This window comes from Nyctibius grandis, chromosome 29 (assembly GCF_013368605.1).
Source record: "Nyctibius grandis isolate bNycGra1 chromosome 29, bNycGra1.pri, whole genome shotgun sequence".
NCBI classification, from domain to species: domain Eukaryota; kingdom Metazoa; phylum Chordata; class Aves; order Nyctibiiformes; family Nyctibiidae; genus Nyctibius; species Nyctibius grandis.
Window position 1 is genome coordinate 1,442,139 of NC_090686.1, and position 26,059 is coordinate 1,468,197.

Below are 26,059 nucleotides of genomic sequence, written 5' to 3' on the forward strand. Positions count from 1 at the left end.
TCTCACAGAAGAAGGAGGATAAAGAGAAAGTCAGTTCTTTCAGAAGATCAGACGGAACGAAACATCCTGAAATTCAGGACTAACCTGAACCTTTGTGTTTGTTCTGCGGAGCTGGGCAGTACAGATCCTGCTGGAAGAAGGAGCACGGTGCCACGTAGAGAAGCTGGGGTGGTCTGGCCTTCCCTTGTAGCTTGAAAGTGCTGTCTAAGTCAGTCGGCCCTACGGCCTGATGCTTCCCAGAGATCAGCAGAAGACCACCTGCAGAATGCCATCTGCATTTGGGTTTTGGCCCTGATTTGAGCTTGTGGGAAACTGTGAAGCATTGAGATCTTTGCTCCCGGAGAGCTCCAGCGCCGTGTCACTCACTGGTCACGGCCAATGATCCAGAACACTGATTCTTTCCACATCCAACTGGGACCATGTCTCAAACGCTAAGCGAGTCTGGGTTTTGCGCGTGGTAGTACCACGTGAAATGATGTGGGCTCTTGAGCTTGACAGAGGCACCACACGGGTCCCCAGTGCTTGTTCCAGCCTCGCCGCAGGTAACGTTCGCTCTGTTTTGCAGCTGCCTCGGGACCTGCAGTGCTGGTGGCCAGGCGGCTTGCTGAGCAGGACTACTGGCTTGTAGGCAGAGGACCTCCTATCCCAAAAAGCATTCTGCCTTGATGCCATAGCGCACGTGGACCTCGGCACTGCAGGGCAGTGCCTTGTTCCAGCTATCTGGAGAGCTGTACCACCCTGCCTTTCCTCCTTCGCACACAGCGTGAGAGGCTGGCACTGTTTCAGCTTCTGTCAATTGTTTGGTGAGGTGGAGTTGCGTTAAAGAGATTTTTTTTTTTGGCGGTGCAAGTTTGTTCTCAGCTCTCCTGGTTTTTCCCTTTTGTTGTCAGCTACTGAATTCCTCATATACCTCCTGTGTGCTCTGCTTCCATATGCAGAGACTGTTCCTCTGTAGATCTCCTAAAATGAAATTCAGAATTTGTGTGACCTGTGAGCATCACGTCAGATCTTCATGGCCAGAGCGTGAGTTGCTTGGCTCAGGGGCACGTATCAGACGGGCACTGTTTGTTGCCTGCTCCGATAATTGTTTCTGGAATGGGTGATGACTTCATCTTCCTCTCCCACTCACCACAGATATCAAGAACCAACTCCTTTCTGCCCGAATACTCCATCCAACAAAAAACGTCCAAGGCCAGACCATGTCATTTGGCTGAGCAACGCAGAGCTGCACTGTGCTCGTGCACAAGCTCCACTGCAGCTGTGATGGGCCAGGGGCTGGCCTGGAGATGTGGTGCTGAACCTCTCCAGGTGTCTTTACAGCTCCGTGTGGTTGTGTGCTGGGTGTCTGGTTGTCTGGGGTGTTTTTCCTCTGCTCAGGTGTGGAGGCTCGGCACAGCTGTGAGAGGCAGCCATGTTTCCATGCTGATAGCATCTCGGCCATGGAGCTGCCAGGTTCTGCTGCTGCCACATTCCTCCTCCGGCTCCCGGCGAGTCTCTGATCCTGCCTGTACTTGCTGGACGGGTTGCTGTCTAGTCCCTTGTGCAGAAGGACTTCCCAACAAGCAGGCTTCGGGAGAAGTAGCTCACGGACAAGGCATCATTGCTGCCATGTCCATACCCCGGGCTCCATGGAGGCTGAAGGTGGTTCCTCTTTCTGCTTGTTTAAGGCACTGTGCAGGGATGAGAGTCACCCAGTTGCCCGCTGTGACGATCGGTGGCCTCCTCAGGACCTCTTGCAGAAGGCTGCTCCATCTCTATAGCTCATTCACACAGCCTGTTGGATAGTCTCCCCCAGACATCTGCTGTGGTAGTCATCTCCTTGCTGAGGGGACTCTGGGTTCATCCAAAATCAGTTGGTGTGTGTTGGATCCTCTGACCATGCAGGGAGCTGGTAGGAGAGATGTGACTTGTCCTTACCTGCCCAACCACTTCATCTTTCCTGATGATAATCTCTGGAGAAGCAGCTTAGGCATCTCACTCCAGGTGAAGACCACGATGCACTCAGCTGCCTTTGGGAAAAGCCCGGACTTGGCTTCCCTGTTGTTTCTTCTGGTGTATTCCTGTCCCAGACAGTTCAGGCTGTCGGAAGGACAAGAGCAGCAGGGGAATGGGCTTTCTTCTAGCACTGGCATCTCACCAACCATCCTCCCAGCTGTCTTGCAGATAACAGCAATGTTATTCTGCCTCTGCTGTTTCTTTTGCCTTTCATGTGAGACAGGTTTTCTGCGACCGACAGCGGCCAGGTCACATATCTGCCTCGTGGATGCTGTACCCAGAGGTTATTGCATTTGGTTCATAATTTCTGCTACCCACAGCCCTCTTTGCTCACTGGGTCCATTACCTTGGGATGGGAGGTGTCAGCCCCTCTGCATCACCCCTTTGGTGTGAAAAGGCCCATTGAGGGGTGAGGATGCGCTAGTCCTTACACGCTGCTTCTCTAGAGTGCAGGTTTTAGAGTGAGCAACCAAATCTTCTCTCTCCTGTTATTCCTAGAGCCTGCTGTGGTAACCTTGGGCTTGGTTGCCTGCGTGGACAGGCCCTCTGCCTGCTTCTGCAAGCCTGCGGTGGGCGATAGGCGCTTGCCTGGCCGCAGCGCAACAGGACAGCTGGTCCTGCTGTCATGCTGCCCCGGGAGCTCTGCAAGGGCAGGACGCCGTGGGTTTTCCCTTCCCAGCCGGTCTGGCTCCAGGGTCTCTTGGGACGACCTGATGTGCATCACACAACGCAGCTGGAACGGGCTAAAATAAATAGAAGCTCTGATGCAAGGGACCAGAGAGAGGGTGGGGATGGGGAGGGAGCCAGTCAAAGAAGAAAACAGCAAAGCTGGAGATGTTTCTTGGCAGTGTGGGGCCAAGCGAGCTGTGCAAGCAGCTGGGAGCTGGACGGCAGGTAGCAACGTGTGTATAGCTTACTGCAGTCTGATTTTGGGGGGTGTATTGTTGGGCCCCCAAATCAAGTCTAAACACACTAATACCAAAAGCTGGAACTGAGAGGGGACCTGGCTTGACAGCCAGGCTCATGGGTCAGAGGAGCAGAAGCATTTGTCATGCATCAAGCTGTTGAGATGGCAGCTTTGGGATACCAAAGGTTTCTTGAGGCCTTCATTCTGGGTAACTGGCATTTAAATCCACTGCTGGCCCAGCCTGACTTCGGCTTGCCTTGGAAGGTCACCTATTACTGCGATGCTCTGCCTCAGCTTTGATTGTATCTGCCGGGGTGCCGTCTCCCTCGTTGTGGCTGTCTTGGGATGCTGTGGCTCCAGAGCAGCAGAAACGTGGTTGTGTGCATGGAAAAGGAGGAGGATCTTGTTTCTCTAGAGATGCTGTACGTCAGAAAAGGAGCTGAGAAGCTCTTGCTGTCTTTGCTGGTAGTGTTAACTCCTGCGGTTAACTCAAAACACTGACACGAGAGGGCAGGGAGGCAGGTAGCCCGCCGTCCGTCCGTTGTAGGGAGGTCTGTATGTGTTAGCTGGCAGCCTGGGTGTCGTCATTCATGTGCTGATTGGGTTTCCTTTGTTTAACCAGGTTCCCAGGACTCCTAAGATGAGGCTGCTGTGAAGGAGTGGCGGATCCCCTGCCTACGCTGCAGTGCCTGCAGACTCCCCGTGGTCCCCTTTCCGGCCGGAGCACCGTCACCGCTGGGAAGAATGACTGTTGGATGCCTGCTGCAGCCCCCTTTCCTGGGGAGGACTTGGCTCCCCGTGCTGCTGCTGGCCGCCTCTGCTCACTGCCACTGGCCCAGCGAGCCGGCAGAAGTGGTTCGGGACTGGGAAAACCAGCTAGAGGCCTCCATGCACTCCGTGCTCTCGGACCTCCGGGAGACTGTGCCGGCTGTGGTGGGCATACCGGACAGCTCTGCCGTGGTGGGACGCTTCTTCAGAGTCTCCATCCCAACGGATTTAATTGCTTCCAATGGAGAAATTGTCCAGGTGAGAAATGCCGTTCCCTGAGGCTGGTTTTTAGTTATATTCTTGCAGGAGTCGAGCTAGTCACCCCACTAACAGGCTGGGTCATGAGGGTGCTTTGAAGCAGCCCTAAAGTTTTGTAGGACTGTAGGAGAAGGATTTAAAAAAAAAAAATAAAGTCCTCACCTCATTGTAAAGTTCCTTTCTTCTATAATGAAGAGAGGAGACTTCTCAGGGATGACTGATCAGGTTTGTTGTCTGTATTTGCCCCCAACATAAGAAGGACACAGAGCTGTTGGAGCGAGTCCAGAGGAGGCCACAAAGATGCTCAGAGGGCTGGAGCACCTCTGCTATGGAGACAGGCTGGGAGAGTTGGGGCTGTTCAGCCTGGAGAAGAGAAGGCTCCGGGGAGACCTTCTAGCACCTTCCAGTACCTGAAGGGTCTACAGGAAAGCTGGAGAGGGGCTTTTTACGAGGGCATGGAGTGACAGGATGAGGGGGAATGGTTTTAAACTGAAAGAGGGGAGATTTAGATGAGATATTAGGAAGAAATTCTTTCCTGTGAGGGTGGTGAGACACTGGCCCAGGTTGCCCAGAGAAGCTGTGGCTGCCCCCTCCCTGGCAGTGTTCAAGGCCAGGCTGGATGAGGCTTTAAGCAACCTGGTCTAGAGGAAGGTGTCCCTGCCTGTGGCAGGGGGTTGGAACTAGATGATCTTTAAGGTCCCTTCCAACCCAAACCGTTCTGTGTTTCTATGATTTTATTTAAACTGTGAGATATTCTGCCCCTGGACGATGGGCCCATTCGTAAGGAGGTGTCGCCTCAGGATCTGGGGAGGATGGATTCCCTGGGACTGCGTCTCTGACGCCCGGGGAGTTTGCTTCGCTGTGGTAACAAAACATTGCTAGACAAATAGACCTTGTTCTGCCAGCGAGGCTCTGGGCTGCCTTTGACACAGTCTCCTGACCTCGTCCCGAAGTTCTCTTGGGAAAGATGGGAGCCTTTCTCTTTATCCGACTTACCCTCGTGCCGCTGGCACTGCAGACACCTGAAAACTGAGTTTTGGAATCGGTCCTGAGGGCAAGAAAGTGTCAGAATAGCCCGGAGGAGGGTAGGCACGCTGCCGAGCACACGCTTGCTCATCTTTAGTCCTTTCCTGGGAGGGTGCTGAGAAGTTGTCTTCTTAGCATCTGCTTGCTTGGATCATGGAGAGTTCAGAAAATTCTGTTTTTAAAAAGAAAACAGAATTACCTTCCAATCTTGGAATTTTTTTCAGAGAGCAAAATTGAAAAATAGTTTTAAAAATCCATTTTTAGAAAACATTATAAAAAGGCAAGCTTCTGGTGTGTCTCAGAAGATCAGCGGGAGATGGAGGGCGAGTCGGGAGAAAGTCTGACACTTCAGCTTCTCCTTGAAGGCAGGTTTGGTTTCGCTCTGCGTACTGTCACGCAGTTATCTCGATCCAGATACGTGATCTCGCTGGCTCCAGCGAGGGTGCCGGGACCGTGACGCGCCAGTGGCAGGCAGAAAATCTGACGAATGCGCCTTATCGACAGACGGTCAGATGGGGAGGAGGAAGGTGGTGGGTGAGCACCTGGCTGGAGGAGTCAGAGGAGGGGACACCTGCATAGCACTGGGCTGCAACAGTCCGGGTGGGTGCCATGAACCCAAGAGCTTGTGTTACGGAAACGATAACTTTGGTTTGGGATTTTGCATCAGAACGGCTTGTTCTGCTGTTGTCTAACGGCTGCTTGGGTGGCAAGAACAATTTTCAGTGTTTGTATAACACCACAGCTTCTTCCATCTCCTTTTCCTGCCACGACAGTCATCTGTGACAGCTCCGGTAGGTGCAGGAAAATCCTCTGATGGATTATTTCAACCCCATCTGATAGCTTCAGACAGTACCTCTGCCACTCCAGTGTCGAGGCGTGTTTGCTAACTCCAGCCGATGCCTGAAGAGCCGTACACGGGCTGTGCTGGAGCAGGACCCAGCAGCTGCTGGTTGCGTGTAGTTCAGTAAACGCTGGAAGCGATTTTTCATGCTCGTCCGTGGGCTTGCCCAGCTGCGTGCTGCATCTGTTCACCTTGAAATCGATTTTTAAAAGCACGGGAGGCTCTAGGGCACTGTTAGCAGCCTTGCTTAGGCAGCGTATCTGGAAGGTCTCTGTCTCGCAGAGGACGCGTGTTGGCTGCTGAGCACAGCCCAGCTTTGCTACGGGGGTTCGGTTCCTGGCTGGTGAGAACTGCGTAGGCAGTTTTGGGTGCTGGGGTGCATTTTTGTTTCACCGGAAAGTTTCAGGGCTAGTTGCTCTGGTCTTTTTTTTCTCAGGCTGCCGTGCGTTTCTCAGCTAGAGCAGTAGAAGTGTAATACTTCTGGATCTAGCTAGCTGCTGTACTTAAACACTAATAACAAAGAATAAGGGCCGTGCCCTCTGAGATGAAGCAGTGGGTCAGAGTTTACAATGACAAGTGGTTGCCTATACTCAGACCCTTTATATTTCAAAGAAATTTGCAATAATTTCATGGGTTTTTTTTAAAAAAAGCTGGCAGTTGTTGTCTCCTGACTCCCAGGAGCTTCCCCTCTGGAGCCTGAAGAAGGTGTGCTTGCTTCATTTCTACATAATTCCCGCTGATTATTTCGAGGCTCGTTTTGTATTGTTGTGGGGATCGCCTCGAAGCTGCTTCTCAGATCCTCTCCCTGCCTGTTAGCAGATTCCAGCCGGCTGTAGACAAAATACTTTTCTCTGCAAACTTGGTTGTGGGATGGAAACAACGCCTGGCATGTGCAGCGTGGCGGAGGAGTGCCTCGCAGGCACGCACTCCTGCACAGATACGTGGGCTCTGGGTGTAAGCAGGTATGTGCTCCCGGGAGCGGTCGCCAGGGTTTCCCTGCCACCCCCAAGCTGCTTAGGAACAGGTCAGATTTTATGGTTAGGTACAAAAGCCAGTTTATTCTGACGCACTCAGGTAACTAGTCAAGATGCAAAGGTGGACGCAGAAAAGAAGTAAAAAATCCTGCTTTGTGTCTTAATTTCAGAGTCTTGGTTCTGTGTTGCTCCGAGCCAGCTGCCAGCAAGGCTTTGTGGCTGTTATAACTCATGGCTGGCAATTAGAAACCCCGTTCACCTGTGCCTTGTCATGCTGAGCGGGTGCCTTGGTCAGGCGTTAACGTGTCTCTGAAGGGCGGCTGCAGCTCTGCAGGTGTTTCAGCTGTTGAATTCGGTGGCAGTTCATTCCAGATGCTGTCCTGGACTAGAGGACACAGCCTCAAGTTGCACCAGGGGAGGTTCAGGTTGGACATGAGGAAGAATTTCTTCTCAGAAAGGGTCATTAGACATTGGAACGGGCTGCCCAGGGAGGTGGTGGAGTCACCATCTCTGGAGGGGTTTAAGAAAAGACTGGACATGGCACTTAGTGCCATGGTCTAGTTGACAGGGTGGTGTCAGGTCAAAGGTTGGACTCGATGATCCCAGAGGTCTCTTCTACCCTAGTTGATTCTGTGATTCTGGAGCTTCCTCTCTATGGCAAGGCTTCTCGCTGCAAGATTGCTCTCCTGGTGTCTGAAGGCGTCTTGGACCTGAAGGCCCTTTGCTGTCCCTTCCCAAAAGAGTTAACAGCTCACAGCCCTTCCTGCTGCGTTTGACACCAAACCCTTGGCGTTTTTACCAGAGCTGGGTTAGAACACCCGATCTCCCCCATACCATACAGCCCCTTGCCCTGCAGGCAGGCAGTGCGGGGGTGTGCAGGTTCCCCCTGGCTCCTGGCAGAGGCTGGCTGGGAGCGGGATAACCGGGGGCGTTGGTGCTGGTACCTTCACCATGGTCAGTCGTCATTAGCTGATGATCTCCTCGCCCCATTTCCACCAAAGGCTGCGCAGAGTCTGACCCCTTCCCTCTCAGCTGTGTCCTGTTGTTGAACAGATCATGCTCGGACCAAAGACCGAAGGTGAATTTCCTGTTCCTGCCATTTGAAGCTGCTCCAGAATCTGGCTGCTCTGATTTAAAATGCAGCTTCTAGCCTAAATTTAGAGATGGCTAGAAATATTTATATGTGATGCCCTTTAGCTTAAATCAATTCTACCTTCATAATATTTACTTCCTTTATGTATTTATAAGTGACAGGCATATTCCTCTATCTTGATTTTATTTGGTTAAGCAAGCCTGCCTCTTTAGTCTTTTTCATAAAATAAGCTTTCTTTTCCCCTCCTCATCTTTGCAACTGTCTTCTGCACCCCTTCCAGCTTGAGTTTGTTTTTCTTATGTTTGCATGACCACAGCTACACATAATTCTCTAGATGAAATTTTACCAGAGCCTGGTATAAAGGTATAAAGAAAACTTCCTTTTCTCTTCTATAAATAACCTTGTTTGATATATCCTACAATTGTTTGCTTTTCCACCTCTGCCTTACTTGGGCTCAGACGCCTTGCCATCAGCTGAAATAGACAGGTCTGGAGTTTTTTCTGCTTCCAGTTGTGGAGGTCCCAGAAGGGCACATTAGCCAAGGTGCGTGACTGTTGATTTTGCAGCGCTGATCTTGGTCTCCATGAGGTCTGCTAGTCCCATTTCTAAGGTTGTCCCGTTTTTCTTTTATGAAAACCTAAGCTTCCCATTGCTGTCCGGGTGACGACACAAACAATCAAGGCGAGGACGGTGGCACTAACACTGGTAGCACCTCTGTCAGCATTTGGGACGGTGGCTGTTGCAGGGAGCATGGCTCTCCGCTCATCCCACCAGTGATGATACCCTGCCACAAACTGGGAAAGCTGACACTGGCCTCAGTCCATGAAAGAAAACCCACACAATGGAGGGCATTACGTGGTGATAACCTCCGCCCCGCATGCAGGACGTGGATCTGACTTGGTGCAGAAACTGCCGTAGAAAGCACCTGGTGTCCCCAAGTCGGTGAGAAGGGCTTACTGACTCTGAGCTGGAGGCTAGAGCCTGCGGTGGCGTTTCCTTAGGCTGGGTGCACTGAACAAGAGACAGCCGGGTTGCAAACACCTCTCCAGAAACACCAGGCACTGCACTGGGATCTGAGGATGAAACACAGTCGCTAACTGGCGTTGCTGTAGCAATATCTGCTCCCTTCCCTTGGGATGCGGGGATACACCCAGTTCCCTCCAGCACCAGCGTACCCACAAGGTATTTGAGCCCTTGCACAGTCCAATATCCCAAATGCATATGCCCGCAGTATTTAAAGGCATGCAATTTAATGGCTTTTGTTTAAAGGTGGCTCTATAAAGTACGCTGAAGGAGAGGAGCTCCTGGTGTGCACTGCTTCCCGAGGCACGTCCCTGCACGAGCAGGGGATTTGCTGTGTCTCCCTTGAAGATACATAAAGCTGCCGACCTGCCTTCGTCCTAGGAGCGTGTTAGGTATGGGATGAATCCCGAGGAGCAGATCTGCTGCTCAGGTTCGTCAGCCGATGCTAAGGAGAAGTTTTCAGGTGAGCACAGCTAAGTCTTCCTCTTCTTGGCAGTGTCTTGGCTCCTGGTATTTTTTTTTTCCCGTTCACAAGTGCACGATCTCACCAGGGCTTTGTCGGGAAGACAGATAAAACACGTAGCAGGGGCCCCGAGAAGCTGTCGCTGTATGCAAACATAGCTGGTGGCAAAGCGATTAGAACAAGTGAATTAACTCATGTAGCTGGTTGACGCAGTGCAGCTATGCAGCGGGTTTGGGGGGTTGTCGGAGCTTTGGGTATGAACCTGGGCAAAAAGGAGTCTTGCTTTCCAAGCAGGAGCCTGATTTTCCAATGGTTGTTCTACTGAAGTGTTTTTTATTGAACAGCTTTACTCTCATCAGATGTCAGGGATCCTATTTTATAAACGAGATCGTGGAGATTGGGTTGCAGGAGTCCCGACATGGAGTACCTGCTGTCAGGGCTGTGCTGCACACCTCAGCCCCACTCGGACCCCGAGGCGAAGGGCTGGATGTTGGCAACCAGCCTGCAGTGCCAGGGCACACTCAGTTTTGGGGAAGAAAAATATGAAATACTGATTATTTTTTTTTTTTTTTCTCTTGCGATGATTCTTATTTCAAAGAGTTTTAACAGAATGTGAATTTTACTAAAGCGGCATTTCTCAAAGGAGGAAGACAAGCAAAGAGTGCTCCTGAGGGGCTGCGTCATCTAGTTGGGTATCCTAAAAGGCTCTCTCGAAGCATGTGAGCTTCATCGCGTCCCCGGGGTGCCCAGTTTTCCTGGACTTTTGGCTAACCAGGAGGTGTAGCAACAGCAGCTCTTTATGGGGGAGCGTGCTGGGGTAAATGGCAGCTCCTGGAACAGGTCCAGGCAAAGGACTTGTTGGGCAGGGCTTTGCTTAGCTGCCACGCTGCGATCTTAGCGATAAGATGAGCTGATAAGATTTCTGCTGGGGGGCTGAGGGGGCTGCTTATCTTTTTCCGTCAGCGAGACCGAGTCGGGGAATTTGGCATTTTCAGTGCGCGCTTAGTAACGAGCTCTGAATTTGGAGGAGTGGAAAATGTGACTCAATCTAATTATAAACCAGCTTTTCAGACGGGCTGGGAAGTTCCTTGTTTTGTCCTGCTCTTGCGGGTTGTTGCCCTGAGCGTCGGGGAGACTGAGGAATGTGACGGTAAGGAGGATCCTGCGGAGGAGCCGACCTGAGATTGCGGGGTCTGGCTCACCGTGCCGTGCCGCGCCGCGCTCTCCAACGCCAGCTCTCCAGCAAGCTGCTGATGGCAGCCATAAATTGCCGGGGTCGGTTAGCTGCGCAGCGGCAGCACTAAACCCCCGGCACTTGGCATCCGGGCTGTGTGGTATTTTTGCTTCCCTTTGGCCTTTCACTTATAAAAAGTCACGCTGAAAGAAGAGCCCGCCTGGAACTTTTTTTTTTTTAAGCTGTTTGAGGCTTTTCCTGCCCCGCGCTCGCCCCCCGAACAAGGGAGAAAGCAGGGTGTGGGCAGCCCGTGCTGACCCCAGCCCTGGCGCGGGCGGGCTGCGCCGTCCCGCTCCAACAATCAGGCTAAACAAATCCTTCCAAGCTGCTCACACGGACCGATGAAAGGAGGATTTCTTGGGACACTCAATGTTTTGTAGTGACCTCCCAGTGAAACAGCTGTTGTGTTCCCTTGCCCAGGCAGAGTGGGACGCTGAATAGTGCCCTTATAGCAAGCACAGAGGCGCATCTGGAAAAGAAGCCGTCATGGTAGGAGTATGTGAGGACGGCATGGGCTGCGGCGTCGCCGCTCGGCCTGCGCCCTCGCGAAGCCATTTTAAAGGAGTCGGTGAGACAAAGCGGCGGCTCTCGGGGCAGGCCGCGTCCCTGCGGCGCAGCCCTGCGCCCGCGTCCTCGACGGAGCAGGACTGCGTTCTGTGTGCGAGGCTTCACTTGCCTGTTTAATGGGTGGAAAATGCAGATTAGCAGCAGACATGTAAACTTCTCGTTCGGGTTTTTGTGAGCACTTGAGAGTAGAGCAGCTACTTCAAGCAGCTGTGTTGCCTAGTCCTTCATGGACTGAAGTTTGAACCTGAAGTCGAGGGCCAGGACCTGCGATACAGCCTCTGCAGCCTTGTTCTCCCTCAGCTCAGCTCTCCGAGCTGAAAGGTTTGTTTTTTCTAAGGCAACAGCTTCAGTGCACGGAGACATGCAGGAAGAGCTTTGCAGGGCTTTTCACTGGGACCAGCCAAAACGCGGGGTTAGTTTAACCGTCCTGACCTACCCTGTGCGCAAAGGAAGCACCAGTTACGGGCTGTTCCCATACAGCTTCCAGTCTGGGAACAGAGGCGGTGAGCTCCTGCTGGTCCTGAAGACTCGGGTCACCGAGGCTGACGTATTTCTGAGAGCCAGTGAAGTCTCTGGGCTGTTTTTAGACTTTCAGCGGCAGCTGAAGCTGCATGAGATGTCCTGGAGCAGCTTGGATTTGTCCATGAGCTCCTGTGCCTTGCATCCGAGGCATGTATTTGAGGAAAAGAGGGGGGATATAAGATTGGAGGGTCCTTATCGCATCATCTCCTGGTTGCATACAGGCAAACCTCCCTGTTAGGGAAAGACTCGTCGACGTTGCGGTCCAAGGGTTGTCCAGCTCCTGCCCTGAGCCATCGTGTTCCCCGACCTGCCTGGGGCACTGGTGCCTGGACAGCTTGGCTGCATGCACACCCCACGCCTGCGGTCACTGCCTCCATCTTCGTGTCAGTGAAGAAGAGGAATACACCCGATGGACCACGAGCAGAGCCTGCCTCCAAAGCGAGGGCTCCATCCTCTGACTCGGAGCATGCAGCCCCGTGTTCTCATCACTCCTCTTGGCTGCGGGTCGGCTGAACCAGCACCACGACTCATTGCAGTGCCCGCAGTTCCAGCAGCACTGGGGGGCAGATCTGAAACCCATGGCTCTACCACCGCTTGCTTGGCCTGTGCGGGACAAGGCAGCCCGAAAGCTGCCCCCATGTTTATCTGGGTTGGGGCTGAGACCGCCTGTTGCTTCTGCTGACAAAACTGCCCGGTGCTGCTGCATTCGCAGGGGGTTAAGATGAAGCTTGGGCTTAGGCAAACAGCTTAGGTTTGACTCTTTTCTCTGCAGTTATATTTGCATTTGAATTGCATTTGAATTTCCATTTTCTTTCCCCTGCCCGTTGGGTAATTGCTTGCAGAAGCCTGAGCGCTGCAGACTTGGTTTAACACCGGTTGGGTCAGTGGGCTTGAGCACAGTTCAGCTTGCCTTCAGTTCGGATGCAGAGCGCTCAGCTCTCTATTTTTCATTGTTGGCCATGGGTGTTAGGGTGATGCTGAAGGAGCAAGCCAGCCGTACAGTAAATTATCATCAGTAGTTATACTCCAAATGAAATCCCTGGCATGGGGTCTGCCTCAGCAACAGCGGGACACGGGGAGGAGAACGGTGCGGGGAGAGATCTGGCAGAGCTGCAGGAGTACCTGTGCTCCCCACTGCCCAAAAGCCCTCAGGCATTGTTTTAGGACTGATTTGAAAGGGCGCAGGAAGGAGCCGAGTCCCTGGGTGCTGTCGCTGCCCACGGGAAGGTCTGGCAGCACAGCTGGGGAGATCCCACGGGATACCTCCGCGGCCGGGAGGATTTCATACTGCCGTGCCAAAGGGAAACCTGTGGCGGGATCCTACGGTACCTGGCTCCTGGCAAAGGACTCGCTGCCTCCTTTTTGGAGGATTCAGGAGGAGGAGGAGGACTAAATACTTTGAGGATCAGAGGGCACTTTTGCAGACAAGAATGCGGTTTTTGCCTGAATTCCCTCGGAGGCAACAGTTTTGCTCAGTGCTCGTTTGCTTATCTTTGCCTTGTTGACCACAAGGCTTTAAGGTCTAAGTTTAAAAAAAAAACCAAATCAAACCGAGCTATCTTCTTCCATGAGCTGACTGCTCTTGCTGGCCTAAAAATAACAGGCCATGGGTATCTGAAAGGACTTTGTGAACAAGGTCTTCAAAGCCAGCCAGACCACTGTATGTACTTAAAATCACGAACATGGCTAATTTTTTAATGGTCTTCGGTACACTGCCAGGCTTGTGTAATCTTTAGCCGATAAGCATTCATTTACAATTATCTCCAATAACGGGAAAACAAAGGCAGCCTTTTTTTTTCCTTCTTGAGCAACGGAAGAGTTATTTTGAAACCCAGAGCCCTGGAGGGAAATGGCAGGGCTTAAGGCTGATATTTATTGTGTACAGAGAAAACCGGGAAACTTTTTAACAAGAAAACTAGAGATCCCAAATCATTAACTGTGTGTAGCCTTAGCAAATACCCTTTAGAGCAATATTTGAAGGGAACATTGCAAGAACAGAGTCCAGGGCTCCCAGTTTCACACCCCCACGAACACAGCAGCGACCATGACCAGGACAGACCCACGCCGAGGGCTCTGCTGATTAGTGTTCATGTAGGAGCAAGGATTTTTATTCAGCCCGATAACTGCTTCGATTATCTACTCTCATCTTGCGGGGCTCTTCCTTTGCTACGTGAACGTGGATGAATTTTGCTGCCAGGGCAGTAGCCGTGTCTAAAGCAGAGTCGTGGCATCTCACACTTGTTGCCTTCCTGAAGATTTCCCAGGGGAAACCCATCTTCATGGCTTTCATTGGCATAATACACATAAACCTGATTTTTCAGTCCCCTCTCGCAGAACCCTTAGAAACAATCCACATCTTGCAGGTTGAATACAGCTGAACTAGCTCAGCTCTTTTTAAATCAAGTTTAAGTGGGTTTATAAATGTTTTGCAGCCGTCGCATCCCCGCTAGAACAAGTTGTCCCAGTAGGTGATTGCCTGGCCTGGTTTTGGTTTCTGGGAGAGCCTAGTTTTCAGTGTGAATCGGTCTGGCTGCAGTTGCATTTTCTACTGTGAGATCTTAAAGAATGTGAGCTCACGTGTAAACCATAGGTTAAAAATGATTTTCCAAGCAGAAATATTCAGACTGTCCTTTCTGCACGTGGCATTGGCCACCTTTCCTGAGTGAGTTTGGCTGTCAAACGTAGGAGCACACGTGAGTGCAGAGAGAATCACCTTGTGACATGAGATCGAAGGTAACGCTTGTTGTACGTCTCCTCCTGAGTCCTGGGCCGTGCCATGGGAGGAGGGAACAGCAAACCCCGGCTCGAGGAGAGCTCTGTATGGAGTGCGTGATCCTGTAATTAAGGGCTTTTGCAGAGTGCACAGAAGGGGGAGATTTGTTCCAAACGCAGCCTGAAATTACACATCCAGCGTGCATTTAACCACTCACTGTTAAAGTTTTTATTCTCCTTGATTGTGTAAGCCTCAGTAACGCTGCGGCTTTCTCCTGGCTCCTTATGTTTCTGTTCCTAACATGTGCCCAGCCCTGCCCTTCCTCCTCCCTCGTGGGCAGGTTAGTGGCTAATTTTGGCACCAGGGGATGAAGAGTGGCACCATCCAGGTCCTGCTCGTGTAAATGCTGGGTTGCGCTGGCCGCTGCCCTGGCATCGCAGTTTTTAGAGGGTGCGATGAAATTACATTTTTTTTTTTAAAGAAGGAACACAAATGCAGGTCAGTCCTGGTTCTGGGTGGGCAGGATCAGACCCTGCCTTTGTCCTCTCTTGGCAGGAGAGATGCCAAGGAAGGACAATCTGGCCCTTTGTTCCTGCGTGCCTGTCGCAGGTGAAGGGCTGGTTTTCCTTAGGGGTAAAAGCAGCTCCTGTTCTCGCTGCGGCGGGGGAGCGGGTGCACGCAGCGGTCGTGCTGCCAAGACCCACCGTTATCTGCCAGACACGTGGGTAAGAGCAGAGCTGACTGGAAGGATGGTCACATCTCTGTGCCTTGGTTTGGGGGGGATGCATCAGGGCGTGTGGCCCTTGGGGTGGGTGCCTCTGTCTGGTGGAAGCAGGAATCTGAATTCCCTGCTCTCGGACATTGCCGCTGAGGAGTTAACCAAGGGCTGTGCTAACAGCTTTAAACTCTGCTCTATAAACTGTACCCGGCGTGTGTCTCATGATGTTCTCTCCAGCTTGTCCAGGCTGGCCGAAAGCGGGGCTGATCCTTCGCAGAGGAGAGGAATGAGGGTGTTGCCCCTCCGGTCGTGGCCGAAACGCTGTGCGGCTCTTGCACAAAAGCTTTCTCAGTGCTGCTCTCGCCAAAAGACTTTCGGGTCCTATGTCACCCTTGCAGAGCTGCGTGTCCAGACCCTTCAGTGTGCCAAAACCCACAGCGGGGGGGTGTCTGTGAGCCCTGCTGCCTTTCAGTGGTCTGCCTAGCCCTGCCTGCAGCCCGCGGGGTGGGAGATGGACCCAGGGCTCACAGCATGCCCAGCCCGGCAGCACCGGGCATCGCTCCCCGTCCGTCCGTCCCAGGGGCTCTCCCCAGCAGGACCTGCGGCCGGGCAGGTCTGGTGAGCCCAGCCCCATCTCCCTGCCAGGCAGCTTTCCTTGCGAAGCTCCTCGCCCAGCTTTGCCTTTGGATAAATTATGAAATATGTATGAGCTTTACAGAATTGCAGAGTAACCAAAGCACCCTTTCAGGAGCAGAGCTGGAGCACGGCTCTGCATTGGACTGCAGCAAGCCCAGAGCCTCAACCAGGCTGATAAATCTGTCTCCGTGCGCCCCAAAATGTCCCGTTTCCTCTGGGTGTGGAGGGAGATACCTCGTGGTGAGCTCTGGAAAGACCAGCTGAGGCACTTTCCAAACCCCTCCGAGCCTGGCAGGGTGGTGAAGCTCAAATTGCTTGTCCTGGGGTACCTACAGCCCTGGGAAATGTCACAGCCCGCAGAGCTGGCAGCATCACCCCTTCCACCGGGCAGCCCGAGTGGCTGTAGTGCAGACAGATGGACATCAGCTGCTGGGATTTGTGTCCAGCCTCGGCTACGGCCCGTGGTGGGATGCAGGAGTGCCCAGGGCTCCAACCCACGAGGCTTTCCCCTGCATGGGAGGAGGAGTGCCTTGGCAGGGTGTCAGCCTTGCTGGTGATGTTTTGGAGAGAACCAGTGTCTTCTCCACAAGAGCAAAATGGCCAGGGGACCCAAAGGGTCCAGACCTGGGCTGGCTGGGAAGGGGACCCGAGGCTGGAAGAGGAGGGTGGGCTCAGGAAGGCACAGACGAGTAGGCTGGGAAGTGGAGGCAGCCGGTGAGGTTGCTGCCAGCTCCCTCCTCTGGAGCGTATGGAAATGCCATCGTTGTGTACGTTGTCCCTGCTCTTGGACTGCGCCGTTTGAAGGGGAGCCTTGTGCTCTTGGGCTGTGCTTCAGGAATCTGCACCACAAGTCGTGTGAAAAGAGAAAGCGTTACTGTTGACCTAGAAGAGGTGGTAAATAGCGTGCTGGGAGTCCTGAGGTGCCTGCGGTCTGGGCCAAAGCCGCCCATTGTTCCTAGCCTGCAGAAGCGAGTTATTATACGAAAGTGAAATCCTTCATTTTAAGCTAACTCTGGGTACAAAGCCAGGCTGGTGTGCCGTCCTGTGCGATGTCCAGCAGTGCCCCAGCCTGTGGCCGTGTCCCTGCCTGCCCACACTGGCCACCGCAGTGCTGTGCTGACCAGCCGTCGGCTTTGCTCCGCTCCCTCGTCCCCAGCTTGCCGATCCGCTGGCACTGCAGGGTGCCGTGTTTCAAGCATCTCTGTAGCTCTCGGTATTTGCTGCTGCTTGTTGAGAGCTGGTGTGCTTCGTCCAGGCAGGGCACTCAGAGCCATAGCTTGGCAGCTTCTGGCCCTTCCAGCTCAGCCTGGCTGCTGGGGGCAGCGGGATGAAGCAGAAAGTTAGCAAAGAAAATGTATGTTCTGCTGGAGCAATGGGCTTGCAGGGTGTGATCAGGTGAGGAATGCAGCAAGATGGGAGAGGAAGAAGCAGGAGGAGGGCAGTTGTTGGATCAACTCTGCTGTATCACATAACTTCACCCTGAGCTTCATGGCTGTCCCTGTGACTTGATCTCCCCTTCTGCCCTTGGAGAAAATGAACCACTTGTGCTTAGTAGTTGCACAGCGAGTGCTACAGAGCTGGTACCTGCCGACAAGGCACCTTTGCAGGACTCAATGACCTCCCATGACTCCTTAAGCCCTTTGGGCCAGTGTACCCTGCAGAGCTTGTCCTTGCCACAATGCAGAGGAGACACAGGCTGTCCCGCTCCGGCCAGGATGTTCCTTCCCCAGCTGTTACGCTTCAGATTTTTTTCTTTAATCCTTTAAATGAAATATTGCTGCTAGAACTTGTCCTAATGCTGTACTTCTAAAAGCACCTTCTTCTCTCTCTTGTTTGGTAGATCTCCGAAGCTGGGAAGGATTCCTTGCCTTCTTGGTTACACTGGAACGCGGAGGGCAGCTCCCTGGAAGGGCTGCCCCTTGACACGGACAAGGGCGTCCACTACATCTCGGTGACCACGCTGCAGCCCTTTCCGAACGGGAGCTACGTGCCACAGACCGCAAACGTCTTCTCTGTTGAGGTCCACCAAGAAGACCACAACGAGCCTCAGTCGGTGCGAGTGGCCATCCAAGACACGGGTGATGCAGCGCCGTTCGTGTGCAGCTCGGAAGAGCCGGTCACTATCCTGACTGTTATTTTGGATGCCGACTTAACAAAAATGACACCAAAGCAGAGGATTGAACTCTTAAACAGAATGAGAAGTTTCTCGGAGGTGGAACTTCATAACATGAAGTTGGTTCCTGTTGTAAATAACAGACTCTTTGACATGTCAGCCTTCATGGCTGGACCGGGAAACGCAAAGAAGGTGGTGGAAAACGGGGCCTTACTTTCCTGGAAACTGGGATGTTCTTTAAGCCAAAACAGTGTCCCCAACATCAGCAAGGTGGAGGCTCCAGCTAAGGAAGGAACCATGTCTGCCCGCCTTGGCTACCCTGTTGTTGGCTGGCACATTGCTAACAAGAAACCTCACCTCCCAAAGAGGATGCGGCGGCAGATCAACGCCACCCCTACGCCTTTGACTGCCGTCGGGCCGCCCACCACCGCCGCGCAAGAACCGCCGACCAGGATCGTCCCCACCCCGACATCGCCCGCCATCGCGCCTCCCACGGAGACAACGGCACCCCCCGCCCGGGAGCCCATACCGCTGCCGAGGAAGCCTACGGTCACCATCAGAACGAGGGGCCCCATCATCCAGACGCCCACTCTGGGACCGATCCAGCCAACCCGGGTAACAGAAGGCACCGGCACGGCCTCTGTGCCAATTCGCCCCACGATGCCTGGGTACATAGAGCCCACCGCGGTGATCACGCCGCCCACGACTACCACCAAGAAGCCAAGAGTCTCCACTCTGAAGCCAGCCACGCCATCCACGACAGATTCCTCCACGGCGACGACGCGAAGGCCTACTCGAAGACCTAAGACGCCCCGTCCGACGAAGCCTCCCAGCACAACCAGATCCCCCATCTCCAAGCTGACAACGGCCTCCCCGCCGACCCGCCTACGCACCACAGCTAGCGGGATCCCCCGGCCCTGGGAGCCAAACGAGCCGCCCAAGCTGACGAACCACATCGACAGGGTCGATGCGTGGGAGGGCACTTACTTCGAGGTTAAAATACCGTCAGATACCTTCTACGACAAGGAAGACACCACCACCGACAAACTGCAGCTGACCTTGAAGCTGAAGGAGCAGCAGATGTTAGAGGAGAATTCGTGGGTGCAGTTCAACAGCACCAGCCAGCTCATGTATGGCATGCCGGACCGCAGCCACATCGGGAAGCACGAGTACTTCATGTACGCGACCGACAAAGGCGGGCTCTTCGCCGTGGACGCTTTCGAAATCCACGTCCACAAACGCCCACACGGGGACAAATCTCCGGTAAAGTTCAAGGCCAGGCTGGAAGGGGACCACAACGCGGTGGTGAACGACATCAATAAGAAGATCATGCTGGTGAAGAAGCTGGCTCTGGCGTTTGGCGACAGGAACAGCAGCACCATCACGGTGCAGGACATCGCCAAAGGCTCCATCGTCGTGGAGTGGACAAACAACACGCTGCCCCTGGAGCCCTGTCCCCGGGAGCAGATCCGGACTTTGAGCAGAAAAATTGCGGATGATTCCGGCGGGCCGAGCCCGGCTTTCTCCAACGTCTTGCAGCCCGAGTTCAAGCCTCTGAACGTGTCGGTGGTCGGCTCCGGCAGCTGCAGACACATCCAGTTCATCCCCGTGACGAAGGACGGAAGGGTGATCTCGGAGGCGACGCCGACGGTGGTGGCGGACAAAGACCCAGAGAAGAGCAGTGAGGACGACGTGTACCTGCACACCGTCATCCCCGCCGTGGTGGTGGCCGCCATCCTCCTCGTGGCTGGCATCATCGCCATGATCTGCTACCGCAAGAAGAGGAAAGGGAAGCTGACCATCGAAGACCAGGCCACCTTCATAAAGAAAGGTGTGCCCATCATCTTCGCCGATGAGCTGGACGACTCCAAGCCTCCGCCATCTTCCAGCATGCCCCTCATCCTCCAGGAGGAGAAAGCCCCGCTGCCCCCACCGGAGTACCCCAACCAGAGCATGCCGGAGACCACGCCGCTCAACCAGGACACCATCGGGGAGTACACGCCGCTGCGGGACGAGGACCCCAACGCGCCACCCTACCAGCCTCCCCCCCCCTTCACTGCACCCATGGAGGGGAAAGGCTCCCGCCCGAAGAACATGACCCCGTACAGGTCCCCGCCGCCCTACGTCCCCCCTTAACGAACGGGAGGCTCTCGGGGGGAGAAGGGGCCTCCAGCTCCACGCCAGTGCTGTCTGTGGGCCGGCCAGCCCCCTCGCCAGCCGGGAACCCAAAACCCCAGCCCGCTCCCCAGCAGGCCCTCCCCGGCTGCGCCCGCTGCCGCACCGGAGCGCTCGCGGGACTCGGGGGGACACTTGTTTTATTTTTGCCTAACAAGCTTTGGTTTTATTTTATTCATAGAAAAAAATTTCTCGGCTCAAAACCACGCCTTCCTGGCGGCTGGGCTTCTGGCCAGGGCCGGGGCGGCGGGCAGGGAGCGGGGACGGGATGGGACGGGATGGGGACGGGGACGGGAGGAGCAGGCAGCACTGGGGTAGCACTCTGGGTCTCCGCTGTTTGCCTTTAACACTAACTGTACTGTTTTTTCTATTCACGTGTGTCTAGCTACAGGACGTAACATGAAAGGTAGCCTAAAAAAATAATTAAATTCAAGGGACTTTCTGAAGTCGATGTTTTTAAGTTTTTACATTTAATCTGCTGTTTACCTTAAACTGGGACGTGTAGTTTTTGGGGAGGGGGAAGGCAGTGCTGTGCTGCTGTGAGCTCCAGGGGCGATTCGGGGCTGGTTAGGGCTGGCCCTTGAGGACAGCCAGCCTCCTCTTCCTCAGGGGGTAATCGGCTTCTAGGTTCGGGGTTTGATTCTTTTATTATTTTTTTCTTTTAATCAAAGAAAGCCTATTTTTCTCACACATCGTAAAATAGTCATCAGTTGAGTCAGACTGGCCTGGGGTACCTTTGGCTGAGCACGGGGGCAGCTGCCCACACCTCGGGGTGCAGCGCTGTGCCGGGGGGGCTCGTGGGAGGGCGAACCGGGCCCCGCACCACCACGGCTTCTTTGCTTGGGGTCAGGGTGGTCTTTTTTAAGCAAAACACCCTCCCTGCGAGGTGTTTTGGCGACAGCGGGGTGTTTTCTCCGTAGCGCTGTGCAGTCTCTTTGCCAGGACTCCTCCTTGAGAGTGGTGCCAGAACGGCCTCGCTGGCCTCCTGCTCTGGGCCGCACACGTCCTCCCGGCTGCTCCGTGCCTGGGTGCTGTTGGAAAAGATTAAAAGTTTAAAAAAGAAAAAAAAAATAAAAAGGAAAAATAAAGACCAAAAAAAAAAAAGGTGCTGGGTATAGTTAATAGTCAAAACAAGATCAGTGAACTCTCAAATCTAATTTTTTACTAAATTTTTGATACAGCCTCAAACTGTTTTATTAAAAAAAAGACTTAAAAACCAGTGTAGCGCTGCCAGCAGTTTGTGCCAGCTCAGCTCCCCCGGACCCAGCGCCCTGCCCCGGCCCAGCTCGTCTGAGCCGCGGGGCCACCCTCGCGCCCCCCGGCCGCCCCTTCCTTCACTTTATAGATATTATTTTCCTCTCCTTCGCGCTAAATCATTCTGAGCATGGATTTATTTGTGTTTTCCCTCAGCACGTTGGGAGGGGGCAGCCTTGGCCCCCGTGCAGCAGGGGGGTGTCCCGGCCGCTGCCGTACCCGCCCCCCCCCAGGGGATGGTGCGCTGCCACGGCCGGGCGAGCGGCTGGGGGGGCGAGGGCCCGGCCTCCCCTTGCCGGGGGGCTTTCCCCGGGGCTCTGGCCGGGAGGGGGGTGCGGGCCGGGGGGTGCTGGGGGGCTCTCACACCCCCCACCACGCCCTGATTTCCGCGCGCGGCGGCGTCACGGGAGCGGGTCCTGCCCGCGGCGGGGGGGCGGTTTCCGCGTTGTGTAAAGAAGCGTCCGGAGTCAATAAAGCGTGTGCTTTACTGCAGCCCGGCCCCGGCCCCTGCCTCTGCCCCGCCGCGCCGCCCGCCCGCCGCCGGGGCTCCGGTGCCGGCCCGGGGCGGCGGGAGCGCGGCGCCCCCTGGCGGCGGAAGCGGGGCTCCCGCTTCCGGTTAGGCGCGGCGGCGCGCGCGGCCCCGGCCCCGCCCAGGAGGGGCGGCCGCGCTGCGCCGCCATGTCGGGAGCGGCGGGGCCGGGGCCGGGGCCGGGCCGCTCCCCGCTGCCCTGCGCCCCCCGCCCCGCCGCCGCGCTCCAGCTGGCCGGGGGGGCCGAGCCGGCGCGGCCCGGCGTCGCGGTCATCGACCTCCGCTTCCCCCGCGGCGCCGCCGCCGACGTGAGTGCGGCCCGGCCCGGGGCGGTACCGGTGTGGGGGGGTACCGGGGGTGGTCCCGGGGGATGCCAAGGGTGATACCAGTACGGGGGGGGGATGCTGGGCGTGGTGCCGGTGCGACAGGGGGGATGCCGGGGGCGGCGGTGGTCCCAGTATGGGGAGGGGGATGCTGGGGCCGGTAGCGGGGCGGGGGGTGATGCCGGGAGCGGTGCCGGTGTCGGAGGGATGCCGGTGCCGGGGTATCGCCGAGGCAGCACCCGTACCCGTGTTGGGAGGGATGCTGGGGGCGGTGCCGGTCCCGGAATGGGCGGGGGGATACCGGTGCCGGTCCTGATATAGGGCGGGATGCCGGTCCCGGTATGGAGGGTGGGGTGCGGTGCGGATCCCGGTATGGGGCGGGATGCGATGCCGACCCTGGTGTGGGGGTGATGCAGGTGCAGGTCCCGGTACGGGAGGATGCCGGTGCGCTTGGTGGTGCGGGGGGGTGCCGGTGTGGGCGCCGGCACTGGGGGGTACCGGTGCAGGTGGCGGTGTGGGGGGTGCCGGTGCGGGGGCTGAGGCCACCGGTCCCGCAGGTGCAGGAGATCGTCTTCAGGAACTTCTACACGGCCTTCCTGAGCGTGCGGGTGCAGCGCCCCAGCCCCGCCGGCCCCCGCCGCTGGGTGACCTGCCTGCGGGACTACCGCCTGATGCCCTGCCCGCACACCGAGCAGGGCTCCCAGGACTACTTCTCCCTCCGCCGCCACCAGGTCGGCACGGCCGGACGCTGGCCGCGGCATCCCCTGCCCCGCCGGGGCTCACCCCTCTTAGCCCACACCCCGCAACGGCTCCCGGTCCCTGGGGCCCTGTGCTGATGCCCCACCGTGCCCCCACGGCGGCGGCCGGCCCCCGCGGTGCCTCTCCTGCCCCTGCCAGCCCTTCTCGGCAGCAAGGGTCCCTGCTCAGCCCAGGAAGCCACCACGAGGTGACGTTTCCCTCAGGCTCCTTCCATCAGGGGTGGGTTGGGGTTTTTTTGGAGCAAATCCCAAAAGCTGTCCCCGAGCGGCACCAGCCTGGCCAGCCGCTGCTGTACCCCCGGCCGTGACGCTTCCCCCCGTCCTTGCCCCGACAGATGCTGTGTGACGTGGACCAGGTGACAGCGGTGCGGTTCATCCTGCGGCAGCCCTCCCCGGTCTGGCTCCACTTCACCATCGAGGAGCTGCAGATTTTCCCCCCTGGACAGAAGGTGAGCAGGTGCTGGTGCTGCCCTCCCTGCCAGGCGTGGGCAGGGGCTCCAGGATAGGCCACTGTCCCCAGCTCTGTGCCTGGCATTGCTCCCTGCAGCTCTGGGGGCTTCAGGCACCTTTCAGAGGACACAGGGGTGTGGGTCTGAGTCCTTGTCCTTCGCTGGGGCACTTGGGGTCCCCTTGTGCACTGGGGGACTGCTCGGGCCAGCCCCAGCCCTGCCTGTTTTGGATGCAGACGTATGTCTGAGCAGCAGGATGGAACTGGAGGTTGCTGCACCAAATTACGGGTTGCAAACACTCACCCTAAACCCAAAATTCCCTTTAACGATGGTAAAGTGATACTTATATCCATAGCAATATAAATACAGGTGGGCCCCAAACCATGGCGTGCTCCATGGCCTGAGGGATGGAGGTGCGCTCGGGGACACCCCTTGTGTGACCCTCTGGATCTATTTCAGAGCCCGCAGAAGGATTTCCCCTCCTGGCTCTCCCAGCTGACCCCTCCGGAGCAGCCAGCCAGCCTGCACGGGGTGAGTGATCCCCGCTGAAGTATTATGGGGAAGGAGGGAGCTGTGTGGGGTGCTGGCCGCGGGCAGGAACGTCCCTTGTGAGGCTGCCGGCCCCATGCCTGCCCCATCGGCTCCGGGCCCCGACCAGGGTGAGCTGTGGAGCCCCAAAATGTCCCACCTTGTGCTGGAAGTAGTTTGCAGCATTCAGAAGAAAAATATCTCCATTGGGATGCGCCATCTGAGGTGACACTTAAGTCTACCTGCCCTCTAGTCTGGGGATGGGAACGTCCCCGTGGGAGCGGTGGGTGCACAGCGTCGCTCAGCCGGCTGGCTGGGCACGTGGGGACGGGGTGGCCCGGCTGGTGCCCAGCACTTTGTGGCGGGTGCTCCCTGGGGAGCGCGCTGGCCAGCTGGGGTGGCACGTGGGCAGAGGGAGGTCACAGCCACGGAGTGTGTTTACAGCTTGTGAGCCACATCTGCCTGGCCGGTGGCCTTCAGTGAGCAAAGTCCGGGCAGTGCAGGGCAGGGGCGGGCGGCTGGCTGGCCCACGGAAACCTGCTGCGTCAGCCGCTGGCGCTGCCTGTGGGAGCAGGTCTGGGCCACGAGCTGTGCCAGGAGCCGTGCCACGCCGCCCAGCGCCTCCGCAGCACTTCTGCCGCCGCACTTCGGTGCTACGGAGCTTGCACTGCGGCCGTGGTCAGGCTTCTGCCAGCCCCGGCAGGTTGGGGAGCTCCGGGAGCTCCAGTCCCTGCCCAGCTGTGCGGCAGGCTGGGGAGGACACCCTGGGCCCTTGCTGACCGCTTGGTCACGTCCCCCTTGGCAAGGGGTGGTCCGGGGGAGATGCTGGGGTTGCTCTGGGCTTGGCCGTTCCCACATCACCGGGAGGCACCCACCGGTGGCGCGGTGCCGCGGGCAGGGCTGGGCAGGGGAGAAGCGGCGCAGAGCTTTGCCCTGGCACGGAGAGCTGCTGCTGAGCCTGCGGGTCCCGCCTGGCTAAAGGTCCTGGGGGGAACCAGTGCTGTAGCGGGGTTTCTGTCGCCGGGCCCGGGGAGCGCCACGCAGGGAGGCTGTTGGGAAACTCTGGACTGTGCGATTAGGTTTTTAATCATTAGCCAGCGATCTGCTGTCTGTCCTCGTGCTGGACACCCGCCAGCAGAGCTGGGCTGTGTCGGCACCGGGGCTCAGGGTCACCCGTTCCCCCAGCTGCCTGTTTTCCTAGAGCGGGGCCCTGCTCACCCTGCGTTGGGAAACCACCGGCAGCTTGGGAGCGTGGGCACCATCGTGATAGTGCCTGGCTCCCCAGGGGGCACAACCATTCAGAAGCACCCCGGGGTGACCCAGGCCGTCCCCACTCTCCACAGCATCATGCCCACTTCTTTCCAGGAGCTCCCCGACCCGGAGAAGGTGTCGACGGAGGTGCAGCAAATGTGGGTGCTGACGGAGGTGATCCGGGCTCGCCAGGCAGCTGCCCGCATCGGGCGCTTCGACGTGAGTCCCAGCACCCCGCTCACGGGGGCTGTGTTGCTGGGGGAGCCCTCCCGGGGGGGCTGCTCCGGCGGGATGGGGGGGAGGCTTTGGGGTGGCAGAGCGATGGTGCCGGGGGGCAGCGTGTCACGGTGCTGTGCAGGAGCTGACAGTTACTCTCTTTTCCAGGTGGACGGCTGCTACGATATCAACCTGCTCTCCTACACGTGAGCCCTGCGGGTGCTGGCCGCAGGGGGCCAGCTCCTCCGTGCTCCCGGAGCCCAAGTGGACTCCTGCGCTCCCACATCAGCCTTCGTCGCTGCGGCCCCGGGGGCTTCCAGGCCCTCCCCGAGCCCCTTCCCCGGCTCCTCCTGTGCTGGTTGGCTGTGGTGGGCAGCGCTGCCACCCCAGAGCCCACCCAGGGCTGGTGCCCTCCCGCTGCCGTGGCTGTGCTCTCGGTGCATCCCACGCTGCTGCTCGCTGCGGCGGGCAGAGCCGGGCCCCCCACCCTACCTCTGCCCTGCGCTGCCTGCAGGACGGGGCTCCCGCGGGCAAGGGGCGGCCAGAAGGTGCTGGGGGGCGGCGGGGGAAGCCTCGGTCACGACTAAAAGCTGCTACCTTGGTGCTGCCTGTGCCCGCCTGTCTCTTGGCCGGGGGGTGGCGGGGGATTAGCCGTGCCCGGGCAGGACCCGCACCCGGCATCCCCCCGGGCCGGCGGCGGGGGAGGCGGGGCCGCGGGGCGGGGC

At 56.7% G+C, this 26,059-nt stretch overlaps 2 protein-coding genes across 8 annotated transcripts in view; both read left to right on the forward strand.

The window, feature by feature from the left end:
• The window catches only part of DAG1 (dystroglycan 1), a 53,768-nt gene extending 33,296 nt beyond the window's left edge, over nt 1-20,472 (forward strand). For all 7 annotated transcript variants that reach the window (XM_068419871.1, XM_068419874.1, XM_068419878.1 and 4 more), the window contains exons 2-3: nt 3,525-3,928; nt 17,579-20,472. In XM_068419871.1, the coding sequence (XP_068275972.1) occupies nt 3,647-3,928; nt 17,579-19,987 (2,691 nt within the window). In that variant the 5' untranslated portion in view covers nt 3,525-3,646 and the 3' untranslated portion in view covers nt 19,988-20,472. The remainder of the gene's footprint in view (nt 1-3,524; nt 3,929-17,578) is intronic.
• Nucleotides 20,473-21,958: 1,486 nt separating this feature from the next.
• Nucleotides 21,959-25,926, forward strand: NICN1 (nicolin 1, tubulin polyglutamylase complex subunit). Its single transcript, XM_068419979.1, has 6 exons — nt 21,959-22,117; nt 22,690-22,863; nt 23,226-23,339; nt 23,799-23,870; nt 25,233-25,337; nt 25,503-25,926. Exons 1-6 carry the CDS (start codon nt 21,959-21,961, stop codon nt 25,542-25,544), a joined length of 666 nt encoding a protein of 221 aa, XP_068276080.1. The 3' UTR covers nt 25,545-25,926.
• Nucleotides 25,927-26,059: the final 133 nt, after the last annotated feature.